Source organism: Mollisia scopiformis (assembly GCF_001500285.1).
Source record: "Mollisia scopiformis unplaced genomic scaffold LY89scaffold_13, whole genome shotgun sequence".
Classification (NCBI taxonomy): Eukaryota; Fungi; Ascomycota; class Leotiomycetes; order Helotiales; family Mollisiaceae; genus Mollisia; species Mollisia scopiformis.
In genome coordinates, this window is record NW_017263593.1 from 1,293,008 (window position 1) to 1,308,108 (window position 15,101).

A 15,101-nucleotide genomic window follows, 5' to 3' on the forward strand; every position below is an offset into this window, starting at 1 on the left:
CGTATCGGCCGCTCTCGTCGTCGTTCCGTGAGCCCCCAACAAGATCCACGGCCAACGAACGAAAACGTCAACAGCGGTAGTGCACGATACAGGGATCGAACCACAATGGAAGCTTGTCCAAATTGTGGCAGATACCATAGCGGTCGACGTTGCCCGGCATTGGCACAAGGGTTAGTTATGTGTCTGTCAGCAAGTCTTCCATAGGGAAGGGTTATTGCAGAACAAGGGGTGGCAGAAATTACTTGGATGGCATTGGCCTGAATATCCGTGCTATAGATCGGCGAACTTTTTTGGCTATAGCATTTTGAATGTAATGATTTCTTGTAAGAAAAACCGTGCCATGACACACAGAACAATCCACATCTTCTCTGACATCAATCCGTTATGGGTCCGAGCTATGGCTGCAGAGCATACAGGGTTGGGTATGGGTTGTGATTGTGTATTTCGATGTATAGTGACCTCCGTATCAAATTTTTGAGTCGTCTGTCTTTGTTTTCCTTTCCGAATCTCCATGCTCATGACCTTTCTCCATTCATAATCATCTGCGCATAGAATCTCACCCCCTCGATATGCTCCTTCATTCCAATTCTCTCATCAACAGTATGCGCATTTTCTCGTCCTCCTTCCCTCACTGGTGCGAATCTGTAAATGTTCTTGCTCAAATTCCAGTAGAATTTCGTGTCTGTGTTTCCTGTCATCAAGCTAGGAGCCACGATAACATCCTCACCCATTACTTGTTTGATGGTTCCCGTGAAGATCTTGTACGCATCTGTATCGAAAGGAGACACAGGTGAAGGCTCGAGTGGCTGCTCATCAAACTCCTCAAGGATAATTTGTCCGACTGCTGAGGTCGACGTATTTCCAATGACATCCCCAAAAGCATTCAGTGACATTGGGAACTTTGTGAGGATCTTGGACTCGATGACGGATTTCAAGTTGGCTTGTACATCTTTGACTCGGCTTTCCACAGCGATGCGGTGATTGACAACAGCATAGACTTTCTCTGGAAGGGCATTGATCTTGACGCCTCCAGAAACAAGATCCGTTGCTTGCGAGGTCTGCATGAGGTAACGCTGAAAGATGTCTTTAGACGCGAGGTAGTCAGCAACTTCTTTGGCCGCTTTCTTGCTACTTAAAGCTTTTTGAATCGTTTTGCGTAACCAAGAATCCAACTTAGGGCTATGCTCGGCAGAGCATTGAAGAGTTGTGTAGTATGCTATCGAGTATTAGTAAGACACTGGTGGAGGGAGGGGTTGACACACGATTGACAGGAGTGAGTTCTGGCTCGTAAGGGGCTGCCTCAATGGCTGAGACAATCTGAGACAAAATACCAATTCCAGTATGGTCTGGCGGAACAGATGAGTGACCGCCCGCTGTCTCAACTGTAATCCTGGCATCGAAGTATCCTTTCTCGCCGAGTCCTGGAAGAGCAAAAATGGCTCCATTCATGTCTTTGACTCCCAAGCCACCTTCATCAATTATAAGATCAATGGAATCTTTCCCTCTAGTCTCCTCCAGATGCTGGGCAATATATTGAGCTCCCTGGTATCCACTGATCTCCTCATCGAATCCGAATCCGGCCAAAATTGTCCTCTCAGGTGTGAAGTCCTTCTCGAGAAGAGTTTCGAAAGCTTCGAGAACACCAATCAAGACATTCTTGCAATCCGTCGCACCACGACCCCATATAAATCTGCCATCATAATGTGCCGAGTATGGAGGGTATTTCCAGCGTGATTCTGTGACTTTGGGGACAGGGACAACATCTTGATGGCCCATGAACAGATATGGTTTTAACGAGGAGTCTTTGCCCTTCCATTCGAGAAGAATGCCATAAGTATTGATGGGAGTGAATTCGAGTTTCGAGTATCTGTTCCTGGTCAATCCCGCTCTGAACTGGCCGAGAGAAACTTACACCAAAGGAAAGGTCTTCTCCAAGTACTTGTGGAAGTCTTTGAAAATATCCCATCTCGTATCATTCCCCACCTTTCCCATGTCATCGAAGCTCTCGGTCGGAATTTGAACAGCTCCTTGCATATTCTTCAAGCTCTTTTCGAAGAATTCGTCACTGTTGATGGTATGCTTCACTTCATCCTCCAATTTCTCACGATCGCTCGACAATGCCTTCAGTGCTGGATATTGAGGACAAGCTGGCAGATTGGAGTTATGGTCCCAATTAGAATCCTTTTCACCTCGAGTGGCCCTCGTAATAATCAAAGCAAGCACAACGGTCAAAGCTAAGAGGCCAGGAACAATCCACTGCCATATTGGTCGTTGATTCCATCGTCGTCGTTCTGCAGGTCGTGGCAGAGGGTCATCTTCACCCTGCCGAAGGAGTGTATAGTTTTGTGCCTTCAATCTCATCTTGGATGCGGATTGAAGAAGGACGAAGCATGATGACAGAGGTGGGAGACGTGATGATGTGAAGGTTGAACAAGGTTTAAGCTCTGCCGGTTAGTGCCCGTTGCCCCGCTTTGAGCTCCAAACCCCCACCTCCCACTTAAATTTCGTTATGTCACAGCTTTCATGGAGTTTTCTTGCGCCACGGCTATTCTCAATGTCGAAATATTATATCTATCTTAATCACGAGCTGTTGAATCGAGTGATTCTCGACATTATTCAAGAGTACCTCGCCGGTCCAGAGATTGAGAGCCTAGAAAATTTTGCCTGCTTGCCTGCCTTCTGAAGTTGAATCCGATAAGTGAGCGAGCTATCAGAAGTGAAAGAAGGTTGCCACTTGAACCTTTGGAGACTCTGGACGCATGAGCTATCATTCTGGTTCTCAAAAGTCATGGGAAAAGATATCCGGCCTTGTTACAATCTCCGAGTTTGGTCCGCAAGTCACAGTTTTCCTGCAGAGCCCAAAAGTCTAGAGCTCAACCATTGATAACATACTATTCAATTGTCACGCATCAAGTCATTTGCCCCGGTTTGCCCTCGTTGAGTCTCAGAAACAGCCGCATCCAAGCCAATCAATAACAAGAGCCAGAGGAAAAGCAAGCTGCTTAGACCCTACCATATGTCCCTCAAGCACACCGATTCGAATATGGCTTTGCAATATTGTTGGCTATTCTTGTTATAATTGAGAAAATGAGTAAGTTGCTGTTGAATTTGAAAGGCTAGAGGGCAAAATTGACAGGGATCTGAGATGTGGCATGACAGATGGACAAAATATCAACCTACCACACACAAGTTCAGATTCTGTATCAAGAACTGCGATTTTTCAAGCGATTGGACTCCAGTCTTCGAAACACAATCCTAAATTGGCTGTACCGAGTGGCTCGCCTTCACATATTGTTTTACTGCGTGCCTGCGGAGGCATCTCCTGAGTCAAAATGGTCCAAATGTATATCAAGCGAACTATCTCTCTGTTGAAGAAACTCCGAGATATTGATCCACTTCAACTGAGTATAATATCAGCCTATTTTCTCTCCAATAAACTAAAATCAGAACGATCTACTTACTTACCACGAGCACTTACAGACTTCAGTCATGCGTTGGGAAGAAGAAGCCTACTCACGCACGGATTCTGATGACAATCCATTATCGTTGGTAAATTTTATTATCTCTAAAGTGGAATTATCTAATAAGATGTCTAGATTGAGTATGAGAAGAGAGCTGCGGAAAAGAAGCTCTCAAAATGGCATATCATGAGCAAAGGAGACCTCACACTTTACGCCATCACAGGGTACCTACTTCTTTTCTTTGCCTCGTTCATAAAGCTGATCTGTACTGCGCAGCGTTTGATTCTTTCTGGATTCATATGATCTCTTCATCATCAATCTCATGTCGCCTATTTGGAATTACGAGTAGGTAGTCTTCATCGCCTTGCATGAACGCAGCCTAATCCGCTTCAAGATATTGGAATGGAGGATACCCTCCCCTTCTCCGAGGTGCTGTGAATGCTGCATCCAACATTGGTAACATTATTGGTCAAATATCCTTCGGCTTCCTTGGTGATACTTTCGGAAGAAAGTTCGTGTATGGCAAAGAACTCATCATTTGCATCATCGGTACTATTCTGGTCATCAGCCTCCCTAATAGTATTCCAACACCCACTCTGAAAATGGTTTGGATTTTCTGTTTCAGACTTCTCATGGGGATTGGAATCGGTACGTGACTGGTTCTCGAAGCTCCCCTTTGTGTAGTCTCAGGAGTATTTCTGGCTACGGAGGTCGGAGGCAGTCGGACAACTTCCTGGATATCCCCCTAATAATAAAGAAGTATGCTGACTGGTATAGGCGGTAATTATCCCATGTCAGCGTCCATCGTATCTGAGCGTTCTCATTTCCATACTCGAGGTCGGATGTTAGCGTGGATTTTCTCCAATCAAGGATGGGTAAGCATGTCATCTTTTCTAATAGCCCAAGCACTAACGAACATGGGGACAAAAGTCCGTGCGTTCAGGCTGTAGAACCTCGAAATTAAAACTCTTCACATTAGGACTAAACTATCAACAACTCCACCATTATGGATCCTTTTACCACTCCACCTATGTCTCCACGTCTCCCAGGTGCAGAGATCAGAACCAAGCACAAAGAGGGCATACGCCGGCTCTTCAAATTCGCTAAAATAGGCCTGCAACAGCTCCAGGGCTACTACCACCTAGGAGACAGCACAGTTAGGAAGATCCTACTATACGATGTGCCTGAAAGAGCGCGCCCTACACGCACAGGGAGACCCAGAGAATCCCTCAATGAACAGGAGGTTAGAGATATTATTGAGTATATTTGCACCGACCATGCAACTAGAGTGCTGAATTGGATCCAAATACACGATGAATTGCAACTCTCTTGCTCTGTCAAGACCCTCAAACGCCGCTGCAAAGAAGCTGGATACTACTCTTGTATCTGCTGCCAAAAGCCCTACCTCACTAAGACCCAAGCCAATGCGCGGTGGCTGTGGGGGATAGCACACATGTTTTGGACTATTTGGGAATGGAGTCAGATACTGTACTCAGATGAGGTCACATTTCAAGTTGGAGGGAAGAAATGCAAGCAGAGGTGTATTAGGAATAAGAAGGAACGCTGTCATCCTAACTGCATTCAATTCCAAATGCATAGAGGTGGCACTATTCCTGTACACTTCTTTGGTGCTGTAGGCTACGGATACAAAAGTCCATTGATCAACATTCATGGAACTGGGAAGAGTGGGGCATTTACACAAACTGATTACCTTGCTCAAGTACTCAAGCCTTATATTCAGGATTTTTTAGCTGCTTTTGCGGCTGTTTTGGGGCCTGGGAAGACCCCTCAGTTCATGGAAGACGGCAACTCTGCTCACGGCCACAAGACTACTAGCAATATTTGTGCTACTTGGCGTACTTCTATGGGTATTACTCTATTCCCCATCCTGCAGTTAGCCCTGATATGAATCCTATTGAGAAGTGCTGGAGGAGAATAAAACAAGCTCTCCATAGGCGCCTAAGGCAGCCAACAACTGAGGTTCAAATGGTTGTAGCAGTATTAGAAGAATGGGACAAAATTCCTCAGGAATGGATCAATGGGCTTATTGAGCAGCAGGACTTCTGGGTACACGACTTAATTAAGCGATGTGGCTGGTCTACAGCTAATTAATTAATAAAATTCATGATTCTGATGCCCTGAACGCACGGACTTTTGTCCCCATGTTCGTAAATCATTACTAGGGAACTTTTACTGGATCTGTAGCTACAATCATCATCGTCAGCTGCTTCAGGAAAGCGATCAAAGACGAGGACCAATACAATCAGCTTGATGCCGTATGGAGAATTCAAATGGGAATTGCTCTTGTTCCAGCATTTGCAACTCTCATTCCTCGTCTTCGAATGCCCAAGGAAGGAAGTACATTGAATCTCAAGCACTCAACACCCCCGCCTCGCCAATTTCTGCTCACCACTCTCCTGATTCAGATACACCGCTACAAACATTCGTTGCTGGAGGAAAAGCTGTGCTAGCCAAACCGAAAACACTCCCTGCAGTGCCAACTGGAGATACTGATCTCGAAAATCTTGCAAAACCACAATCACGAAGAGCCCAACTCAATACATTTTTCGTGTACTTCTCTGAATGGCGACATCTGAAGACCTTCATCGGTACCGCCTCATGTTGGTTTCTACTTGATGTAGCCTTTCACGGAACCAATCTTAATCAATCAGTGCTTCTCGCTGATATTGGATTTGCTACTGGAGCTACTCACTACGATGTTTTGATGCGTAATGCCATTGGAAATCTCATTATCGCTGTTGCGGGTTACGTCCCAGGTTAATTTTTTACAATCGGCTTGGCTGAAAAGCTTGGAAGAAAATGGATTCAGATTCAAGGATTTTTGATGTGTGCTCTGATGTTTGCTATTCTGGCTGGTGGATACATGCATCTCAGCACGGCAGGGAAATTCACCTGTTTTGCAATTGCCCAAGTAAGCTCATACTGTCCGCTCTCTGGTCACTGATTCATATCTTGCAGTTCTTCTTCAATTTCGGCCCTAATGCGACGACATTCATCATCCCAGCAGAGGTTTACCCTTCCCGTGTCCGTGGTTTCGCTCATGGTCTGTCTGCCGCCACCGGAAAGCTTGGCGCTATTCTCTCAGCATTATTGTTCAACTACCTTGCTGGTCCCAAAGTCATTGGCCTTGCAAATGTCCTGTGGATCTTTTTTTGCTTGCAATATTCTAGGTTCCATCATAACATGGTTCTTGATTCCCGAGACAAAAGGTAGAGATGCGGATGTTATTGATTTCGAAGAGTGGCAAGAGAAAAACGGGATTGAAGAGTCAGCTTGAAGAATCATTCATTGAATGTCTCAAAGAATGGCGATCTATTCGAAAGTGTCCTTCTTTACATTGTCAAGCTTCTTTGTCCAGCCTCGTCAAAATTCTAGGATCCCAGGTCGAACAAATCATTTCAAAGGTACCTCTGATCCAATTGGGTACACTTAATTACCCCCGCCGAAATTCTTGGCTCCCTTTTCTAAGGATCTAGTGTCGCTGAATCCTAGTCTATAATGCGTCGTTCTTCACGTCCCACATCTGATCACCCAATTCGATTTCCCAAGCCACTTTCGTCACGAAGGGCATCTTGTATGGCCGGTACTCGGGCCACTTCTCCTTGATTAATTTGATCAATGCATCAAAGACAACTCTATACCCTGTTGGACTTATATGCAATCCTGTTTATATCAGTATCTCGTTCTGGGCGCGCATAATCACATACCATCATATAACAGATCAGCCAGTACTTCATTCTTTCCCATTGCCTTCGAGCCTGGTAACGGCTCTCCTGTTTTCCAACCAGCCTTCTCCATGAATAATGTCCATACATCCACAACATCAACATCTGTTTCTTTCCCCACCTCTCGCACAAGTTCAGCATATTCGGCTGCATCTTTTGCTTTTCGAACTTCTCCGGCATATCCCCAATCTTCTTGGAATTTTTGCAATACATTCTCTTCGAATGGTGGTGTCGTAAGCAAGATGATGTGTGGCGAGTGCGCTTTCACTGCTGGATGGTTTACGATCTGGTTGAGATTTTGCTTGAAGCGGTCTGCCGGGACAAATTGTCCCTGTTCAAGATTCTTGTTGGCATCATTGGCGCCGAACCATATCGTCTATGTGTGATGAGCTAGTATTCCGTAAAGAGATGTCGAGCTTACGAGGAACTTGATTGGAGCTTGGGATGGATTTGGGAGTACTTTAGCTACTACTTCAAGGGCGTGGTCTGAGGTATATCCACTATCTATCATTAGCAGGTTTCTCCTTAGTACGAGGAAAGACTTACGAAAAGCCTCGATTAATGACATCTAATCTTCTCACATATGCTATCGATGTTTCAACAAATCACTCTTTCCCATTCCAATCCAATAACAAACCTGCTTGTAACTCCGCGCCTAATCCAAACCCTCTGGACTGATCATGTGAACCTTGTGTGATGCTGTCCCCTTCGAGCGTCAGAGGTTGCTGCAATCCAGGGAGGGTAGTTCTGACCAAACATCAAAAACTGGCCTAGTGGTTCCTGAGAATTTGTTAGCTTTCGAAAGCAGTATCGGACAGAAAAATGTTACCATTCCCAACAGCTAGTTTAATGTTACTTCTTTGGTTGGTAAAGCAATGTAGAGATTGGGGCTATAATTTTCTGCGGGCAATAGCGATTTGACGTCTAGACGAAGAATGATCGACTCTAGTCTATTTTCAGAAGACCGAGGCACAGGACTTTCACTACCCAGGTAGCACTGTGGAATCTTGGATGTCTTGTCAATCCGAATATTGCTGCGAGATTCTCAACCCCACCATTGACAAGGAGGGGCGGGGTCATTTTCACGTGATGAGAATTTAGGCTATTTCCTGTACATGCAATCCTTCAAAGGTTCTGCAGAATTTCCACCAATGAAGTTCTCGAAAATGAAGCTATTCAGGGCTTTTCGGTCCATGAGCCGAGCGTGACAGACCCTTGCGTGGTTCCACTGCTTCGGTACGAGCTGATACGAGGATGATCGCGACCTCGGTGGAAGCTCGACTTCTGGACTCGCGTTGCTGTTGTTTATTCTTTTTGGTCTCAGAACTTTTCTTTGTTGTTCCGCAAAACTGATTTTCCACTGCAATCTTTCTGATTTTGAAACTCTTTACCTTTCTCAACTGCCATCATGGACTACGACAGAGTCAAAGACTTGAAAGGCGTTCTTCGAAACGATTTCTACTGGGGCTATGCTACAGCTGCGACGCAGGTTGAAGGCAAGTTCTCTCCGAGTCTCTAGTTTCCTCACTAATATCGTGAAGGCGGATGGAATGCAGATGGTAAAGGCGAATCAATCTGGGATCGCTTTGCGCATACGCCAGGCAAAGTCAAAGATGCAAGCACACCAGACGATGCTGTTCTCTCATACTACAAATACAAGGAAGACGTTGCTCTGTTGAAATCTTACGGTGTGACTGGGTATCGCTTTTCCCTTTCATGGTCGCGCATAATTCCTCTCGGCGGGAAAGACGACCCCGTGAATGAAGCTGGCATACGATACTACTCCAACCTCATCGATGAGCTACTTGCGAATAAAATAACCCCATTTGTTACTCTCTTTCATTGGGACACTCCTCAAGCGTTGGAAGATCGATATGGTGGAATGCTTAACAAGGAGAAATACACGCCAGACTTTGTTCGGTATGCTTCAGTCTTATTTGAACGATTTGGAGATCGAGTTAAGCATTGGATAACATACAACGAGCCTGGAGTCTACACCCTTGCAGGCTATGCAGCAGGTGTTCATGCACCAGCTCGGTCTTCCAATCGAGCTTTGAATGAAGAAGGGGATTCAAGCACAGAACCTTTCATCGTTGGGCATACCGAGCTAGTTTCTCATGCTTATGCCGTAAAGTTATATCGAGAAAAATTCCAGAAAGAGCAGAAAGGGATAATTGGTATTACGCTGCACGGGAATTATTCAGAGCCGTGGGACGAAAACGATCCACTGGACGTCGAAGCAGCAGAACGAGCAAGAGAATTTGAAATCGCATGGTATGCAGACCCAGTCCACAAAACTGGAGATTATCCAGCGAGCATGCGAGCTCAGCTTGGTGATCGACTGCCACGATTCACAGCAGAGGAATCGAAACTCGTGCTGGGAAGTTCAGATTTCTATGGCATGAACAGCTATACCACCTTTTACATTCGACATAAAGATACACCTCCAGAGCTTAATGACCATTCTGGAAATGTGGACAAATTGGATACGAACAGCAAAGGTGTGAGTCGAGGTCCAGAAAGCGATACATATTGGCTCAGGACAGCGCCTTGGGGATTCAGGAAATTGCTGAATTGGATATGGAAGAGATATGGGGTGCCGATATACATTACTGAGAACGGGACAACAGCGAAAGGTGAGACGGAGCCAAGTGAGGCAGTCCTGAATGACCAATTTCGAATTGATTTCTTCAACGGGTATTTGGAAGCGATTGGAAGAGCGGTTAAAGAGGATGGAGTTGATATTAGGAGCTATTTCGCTTGGACCTTTACTGATAATTGGGGTAAGTGCTGCTTTCTCTTTGTCGGACCTGGACTGACATGATGCAGAATGGGCAGCTGGTTATACTGACAGATTTGGTGTGACTTTCATCGACTTTGAATCCGAAGGAAAGAAGAGATACCCAAAGAAGTCGGCGTATGTGGTCAAGGATTTATTTCAGCATATGGTCAAAGCATGATCCTTGCTCAGCTTAATTGTTGCTCACTGGTATGGCACAACCAGGTCTTGAAGACGTACTTTCAAAGGCATATCATTCGCCCTAAGATCTTGGGACATTTGCACCCGCAGACAGCAGAGTTGGAGGAGGCTCTATAGAATGCACACCTCTCCCCTCGAACCTCGCAGTCTTGCCTCCTGAAAACTTGATCATTCCAGTCTTGCCCAACAAAGATTTCACAATCACACGCCCCTTGATTACCCCATCCTCCCACTCAAAATCAACTTCAAATCCACCACGAGCTCTGACACCTTTCAAAGAACCCACATTCCAAGATTTCGGACAAGCAGGTAGCAATTCAATACACCCATCATGACTTTGAATCAACATCTCCACAATTCCTGCGCACCCACCGAAATTCCCATCAATTTGAAACGGAGGGTGATTATCGAGCATATTAGGTAGTGTAGAATCTTTGAGCAATCTGCAAATATGTTCCAAGCATCCCTCAGCATCTCCCAATCGAGCATGGAAATTGATGAGCCATGCTCGACTCCAACCTGTGTGTCCACCTCCATGTTTTGCTCTTCGATGGAGAACAACAGCAGCTGCTGCTGCGAGAGACGTCTTAGTCTTGGTTATGGCATTTCCTGGGTGGAGTGCCCATAGATGAGATGTGTGTCTGTGCCCAGGCTCGAGCTCAGCGTAATCGCGAGACCATTCTTGAAGTTGTCCGTAAGAACCTATGACCATTGGTGGAAGTCGATCGCGGGACTGCTGTACCTTGGTGAGGAAATCGTCGTTGATATTCAGATCAGCTACGATGTCGATGTATGCACTGAATATGGCATGTATGATTTGAATATCGATGGTCGAACCTTCGCAGAGGACACCTGGAGTGTGATTATCTCCGATGAAAGTGTTTTCTGGTGAGAGTGAAGGATTCGTGACGAGGTATCTACCAGTTGCGTCCTCAATCAGAAAGTCGACCAAGAACTCGACGCAGCCTCTCAACACAGGATACATCCGTTCGAGAAAGGACCTTTCTCCGTTGAATGAGTAAGTTTCCCATATGTGATAGCAAAGCCAAGCACCTCCAAGAGGCCAAACTGTATTCGAATAAGCCAGGAATTGAGATAAAGATTAATGCACCCACTAGTCGCTGGCATCCATCGATCTTGAGGATCAGTATCAGCCCAGATGTCCGTGTTATGATGAGCACACCAGCCTCGACACCCATACATCAACTTCGCAGTGTTTTGACCGCGTTCAGACATCTTTTCTAATAAATCAAAAAGTGGTAGCTCGCATTCAGCCAGATTGCACGCGTTTGCTGGCCAGTAATTCATCTGCGTATTGATGTTGATTGTGTATTTGCTTCCCCAAGCAGGCTGGAACGATGGATTCCAGATTCCTTGTAATGTAGCTGGAAGAGCTTGAAGTCCAGGTCCACTGCATGAGATCATAAGATACCGTCCATAATTATGGTACAGAGCGATGAGGCTTGGGTCCGGGTTATCGAGTAGCCGTTTGTCTGTCGGACAGTCAGAGTTTCGAGGACCCAAGTCCAGCTGCATGCGGGAATAGAGAGATCTATAGCTCTCAACATGTCTGTCTCGTAGATTCTGCTTCTCTAAGGCTTGGATAGCGTCTGAAAATGCGACGGACTCGACATCTTGATGTCTGAAAGTTGTCTGAGCAGATACAACTATGGTTGCTTTTGCAGACTTTACAACGAGACAATTGCCAACCTTTTCAATAGACCCGTCATCTTGACAACGAACAGCTACCACACAGCATAGTTTGTTACTCAAACGTCCACCGGGAGTGGCATGCATGATAATTGTGCTATCGCTCGTTGCTTCAATGCTATCAACAAACTCGTTTGTTTCATATTCTCGCTCACTTACTCGAGTTAATTGAAGAACAATTTCTGACTTTATTGAAGACTTCAATTCCACGACAAGCACGTTGTCTTCAGAGCTGGCAAAGACCTCCCGCTCGTAAGTGACCCCACCATGCTCATATCTCACACTCGTGATGGCTGTCTCAAGGTCCAGCTGGCGACTATACTTCTCGACATCCTCATGTCCAAACTCCAACGTGAACATCCCCAATGGCTCATAGTGTCGTTGGCTGTGTGGTGTGGCGAAGAATGCTTTTCGGATGAGGTTCTCTGCCTCGGCATGCCGCTCGGAACGGATCAACTCTCTGAGCCGAGGCAAATTTCTCAATGCATCTCGAGGGGTTCTGTCTTGAACTCCTCCGTACCAAACGGAATCCTCGTTCAACTGCAGCAGTTCTGTTCCTGTTCGACCATACACCATGGCACCGAGACGGCCGTTGCCAATCGGAAGTGCTTGTGACCATTCTGTCGCCGGGGCGGTGTAGTGAACCATGTTGGGGTGGTGAGTCGCCATCTTCTGCTTTGCTATGGTTTTCGGTGGAGTTGACAGCGATAGATGCGCTTATGGGATTTTGTGTCTGTCTAGAGTTCTTTGACCTTGGTATTGGGATTTGAAGTCTGCCAATCTTGCATAGATATCGACGCCCCCTTGCCACAAGCTTCATTTTCGGCAGATCTTTTCCGAGTTGTGATATGGGAACCCTGATTTGTGGTACGATCACTTTTTATTTCCAGTCTTTAGTCGTGCTGAATTACTTGTGAATGCGTGTTCTGGGATGTTGAGCCTCTTGAGTCGAGACGCGGAAGAATTTCTTGAAATCCACCAATCATTGCGCCCGCTTCTACGACCCTTAAGAATACAACGTGGAGACCCCATTGTTGTGGGGAAGCTCTGGGGAACAAATGCGGGGCATGCTCTGATCTATGTTCTTATCAACGGGATGTAGGGCCGCGATTCCTGGTGTAGGGTATGTGCCTCCCGGTGGGGTATCAGATTGAACTTTAGCATAAAGCTTGTCATGCAGTCTTTCTTTGGTAACATCTTCATCCAAACAACAGACGGTGATCGACAACTATCCAGCATGGCGAACCGAGGCGTTGATAATAACCAATTGGAGACTGTCGATACGAATATGGAGTTCGTTGACTTGAAGAGTTCCGAAGTCCATGTCGAAGAAGTCGCTATTGCTCGTCTCACTGAGGAGCAAGTATTCGAGCTTTCGAAAGAGTCACTTCGCTTTAAATCATGGACCAGCTTCAGAATCTCCCTCATCATGCTAGTCCAGGGCTGCAATCAAGCTGGTAAGCCGCCCTCTAACGAACCCAGATTCCTCAAGAGGAATGCTAATTCAGAAATAGGTTACGGTATTGATTGGGCCGTCATCAGTGGTGTCAACGCATATCCAGCATGGCATGCATACTTCGGATTTGGCAGTTCAGGAGTTACCTACGCAACGATCAACGCCTTGATGACCATTGGTACCGTTTGCGGAGCACCATTCCTGTCGTTCGCCGATGTTATTGGACGTCGAGGTATTAACTTTGTTGGAAACTTCATTGTCCTCCTCGCTGCTCTCCTCCAAGGCTTCTCAATCAATCTCCCAATGTTCATGGCTGGAAGATTCTTCTTAGGCTTTGGTTCCGCGTTGATGTCTTCACCTCAATACATGGCTGAAGTTGCTCCTGCACATCTTCGTGGTCAACTTGTTGGTATCTTTGGAGCTTGCTTTCAGATCGGAAGTCTGGGAATGAATGCAGCCTTGATTGGATTCTCAAACATTGAAGGAAATTGGGGATGGCGCATTCCTCTACTTCTCGAAGGACTATTTCCTGCAATCGTCTGCTGCACAATATACTTCTTGACGCCGGAATCACCACGTTATATGATCATGCGAGGTCACGAAGACAAAGCCCGAAAGATGATTGCTAGATACCAGACCACAGAAGGAGATAACCCGAATCATCCACTTTGCGATGTTATGGTCATGCAGATTAAAGATTCCCTGGCATCAGAGAACAGTCGAAACAGAGAGATTTGGGATTTCAGACCATTTGGAAGGAAAGGCGCAAGATTCAGAATTCTTGTTCTGATCCTCTACTCATTCTTCCAACAGTGGAATGGAGGAGGAATCATTGGTCAATATCTGGTGCCTGCCCTGGAGACTGTTGGCATCACGAAGCCCATCGAACAGCTTGGCATCAATCTCGGATCAACTGCTGTTTACTTCGTCTTCACGCTTGTGGGATCCGTCATCATTGATAAGTTCTATCGAAGAACATTGATCTTTGCTGGCCTGATATCGTTCATCCTACTTCAAACAATCGTTACCATCACATCTTGGCAATTTTCCCTTCATGGAACCAAAGTCCAAGCCGGACTTACGGTTACATGGATCTTTGTGTTCCAAGTCTGCTCCTCAACACTTATTGCAACCATGCACAATCTATACCCTGTCGAAATTCTTTCTCTTGCGCTTCGTGCGAAGGGAATGGCGCTGTATGGTCTCGTGCAAGGAGCTGCTGGTACCGCCAACAATTATGGGATCTCGGTTGGAATTTCGAAGATTGGGTATAAGATTTGGACAGTCTACATCGCATACAACTGCATCCAGCTTGTTCTTTCCTACTTTTTGTTTCCAGAAACGTATGGGCTATCGCTTGAAGAGATCGATACTGTATTTGAGACTCCGGGAGTGAATCCTGTGAAGATGTCGTTGGATATTCAGAAGGCAAAGAAGGAAAAAGCCAAGCTGGAGGCTGAGAGAGCTGCCCATGGGGAGTTGTGATATTCGAGAGCCATCCTGATTGTATGCAAGCTACCAGAAATGATGGTCTTACGCTCTGAAAGCAGTTGGTAGATGGAAATGTATTCATTCTTCGCGACTTAATATCTGCCATAGTATCCTACAATCATCCCTTGCCATTGTGACTTTGTGATATCAGCGTTGACCGTGCGTTGAGAAGGCATTATGAACCCTCTGATCTGCGGCGGGAGGAAGAGGGAAAGATGGGCCTGGCAGTCTGACTGGCTGCTCGATTCCGGGGAATT

General features: G+C 46.0%; 6 protein-coding genes across 6 annotated transcripts; 3 read left to right on the forward strand and 3 right to left on the reverse strand.

Annotated features, from left to right (window-relative positions):
• Positions 1 to 515: 515 nt before the first annotated feature.
• On the reverse strand, positions 516 to 2,361 carry LY89DRAFT_585974 (carboxypeptidase S; the record flags this gene model as incomplete). The annotated part of the gene is made up of 3 exons (XM_018209351.1): positions 516 to 1,216; positions 1,263 to 1,867; positions 1,913 to 2,361. 3 exons carry the CDS (start codon positions 2,359 to 2,361, stop codon positions 516 to 518), a joined length of 1,755 nt encoding a protein of 584 aa, XP_018070962.1.
• A 1,128-nt stretch (positions 2,362 to 3,489) lies between these two features.
• On the forward strand, positions 3,490 to 6,759 carry LY89DRAFT_707780 (MFS general substrate transporter; the record flags this gene model as incomplete). The annotated part of the gene is made up of 9 exons (XM_018217637.1): positions 3,490 to 3,549; positions 3,597 to 3,601; positions 3,856 to 4,109; positions 4,239 to 4,336; positions 5,645 to 5,819; positions 5,888 to 6,231; positions 6,271 to 6,393; positions 6,441 to 6,591; positions 6,653 to 6,759. 9 exons carry the CDS (start codon positions 3,490 to 3,492, stop codon positions 6,757 to 6,759), a joined length of 1,317 nt encoding a protein of 438 aa, XP_018070963.1.
• LY89DRAFT_647306 (GDSL Lipase/Acylhydrolase family protein-like protein) lies at positions 6,758 to 8,227 on the reverse strand. Its single transcript, XM_018211951.1, has 7 exons — positions 8,037 to 8,227; positions 7,960 to 7,987; positions 7,845 to 7,913; positions 7,754 to 7,793; positions 7,629 to 7,707; positions 7,190 to 7,583; positions 6,758 to 7,145 (listed from the first exon to the last, which is right to left on the reverse strand). Exons 1-7 carry the CDS (start codon positions 8,037 to 8,039, stop codon positions 6,976 to 6,978), a joined length of 783 nt encoding a protein of 260 aa, XP_018070964.1. The 5' UTR covers positions 8,040 to 8,227; the 3' UTR covers positions 6,758 to 6,975.
• Positions 8,228 to 8,496: 269 nt separating this feature from the next.
• On the forward strand, positions 8,497 to 10,296 carry LY89DRAFT_707781 (glycoside hydrolase family 1 protein). The gene is made up of 3 exons (XM_018217638.1): positions 8,497 to 8,703; positions 8,749 to 9,990; positions 10,037 to 10,296. The coding sequence occupies exons 1-3, from the start codon at positions 8,616 to 8,618 to the stop codon at positions 10,165 to 10,167; spliced, it is 1,461 nt and encodes a 486-aa protein (XP_018070965.1). The 5' UTR covers positions 8,497 to 8,615; the 3' UTR covers positions 10,168 to 10,296.
• Positions 10,230 to 12,545, reverse strand: LY89DRAFT_647312 (uncharacterized protein; the record flags this gene model as incomplete). The annotated part of the gene is made up of 2 exons (XM_018211952.1): positions 10,230 to 11,255; positions 11,303 to 12,545. 2 exons carry the CDS (start codon positions 12,543 to 12,545, stop codon positions 10,249 to 10,251), a joined length of 2,250 nt encoding a protein of 749 aa, XP_018070966.1. The 3' UTR covers positions 10,230 to 10,248.
• A 640-nt stretch (positions 12,546 to 13,185) lies between these two features.
• Positions 13,186 to 14,838, forward strand: LY89DRAFT_697699 (MFS sugar transporter-like protein; the record flags this gene model as incomplete). Its single annotated transcript, XM_018216926.1, has 2 exons — positions 13,186 to 13,354; positions 13,412 to 14,838. The coding sequence occupies 2 exons, from the start codon at positions 13,186 to 13,188 to the stop codon at positions 14,836 to 14,838; spliced, it is 1,596 nt and encodes a 531-aa protein (XP_018070967.1).
• Between the last annotated feature and the right edge of the window lie 263 nt (positions 14,839 to 15,101).

What these genes read in the sequence shown, in the direction of transcription:
- LY89DRAFT_707781 (XM_018217638.1), top strand. Translation starts at nt 8,616, where the DNA reads ATGGACTACGACAGAGTCAAAGACTTGAAAGGCGTTCTTCGAAACGAT. An exon ending in AGCTGCGACGCAGGTTGAAG is followed by an intron (nt 8,704 to 8,748) that starts GCAAGTTCTCTC and finishes AATATCGTGAAG; the next exon opens with GCGGATGGAATGCAGATGGT. An exon ending in GACCTTTACTGATAATTGGG is followed by an intron (nt 9,991 to 10,036) that starts GTAAGTGCTGCT and finishes GACATGATGCAG; the next exon opens with AATGGGCAGCTGGTTATACT.
- LY89DRAFT_647306 (XM_018211951.1), bottom strand. An exon ending in AGGCGCGGAGTTACAAGCAG is followed by an intron (nt 7,794 to 7,844) that starts GTTTGTTATTGG and finishes AAACATCGATAG; the next exon opens with CATATGTGAGAAGATTAGAT. An exon ending in AAGCTCCAATCAAGTTCCTC is followed by an intron (nt 7,584 to 7,628) that starts GTAAGCTCGACA and finishes CATCACACATAG; the next exon opens with ACGATATGGTTCGGCGCCAA.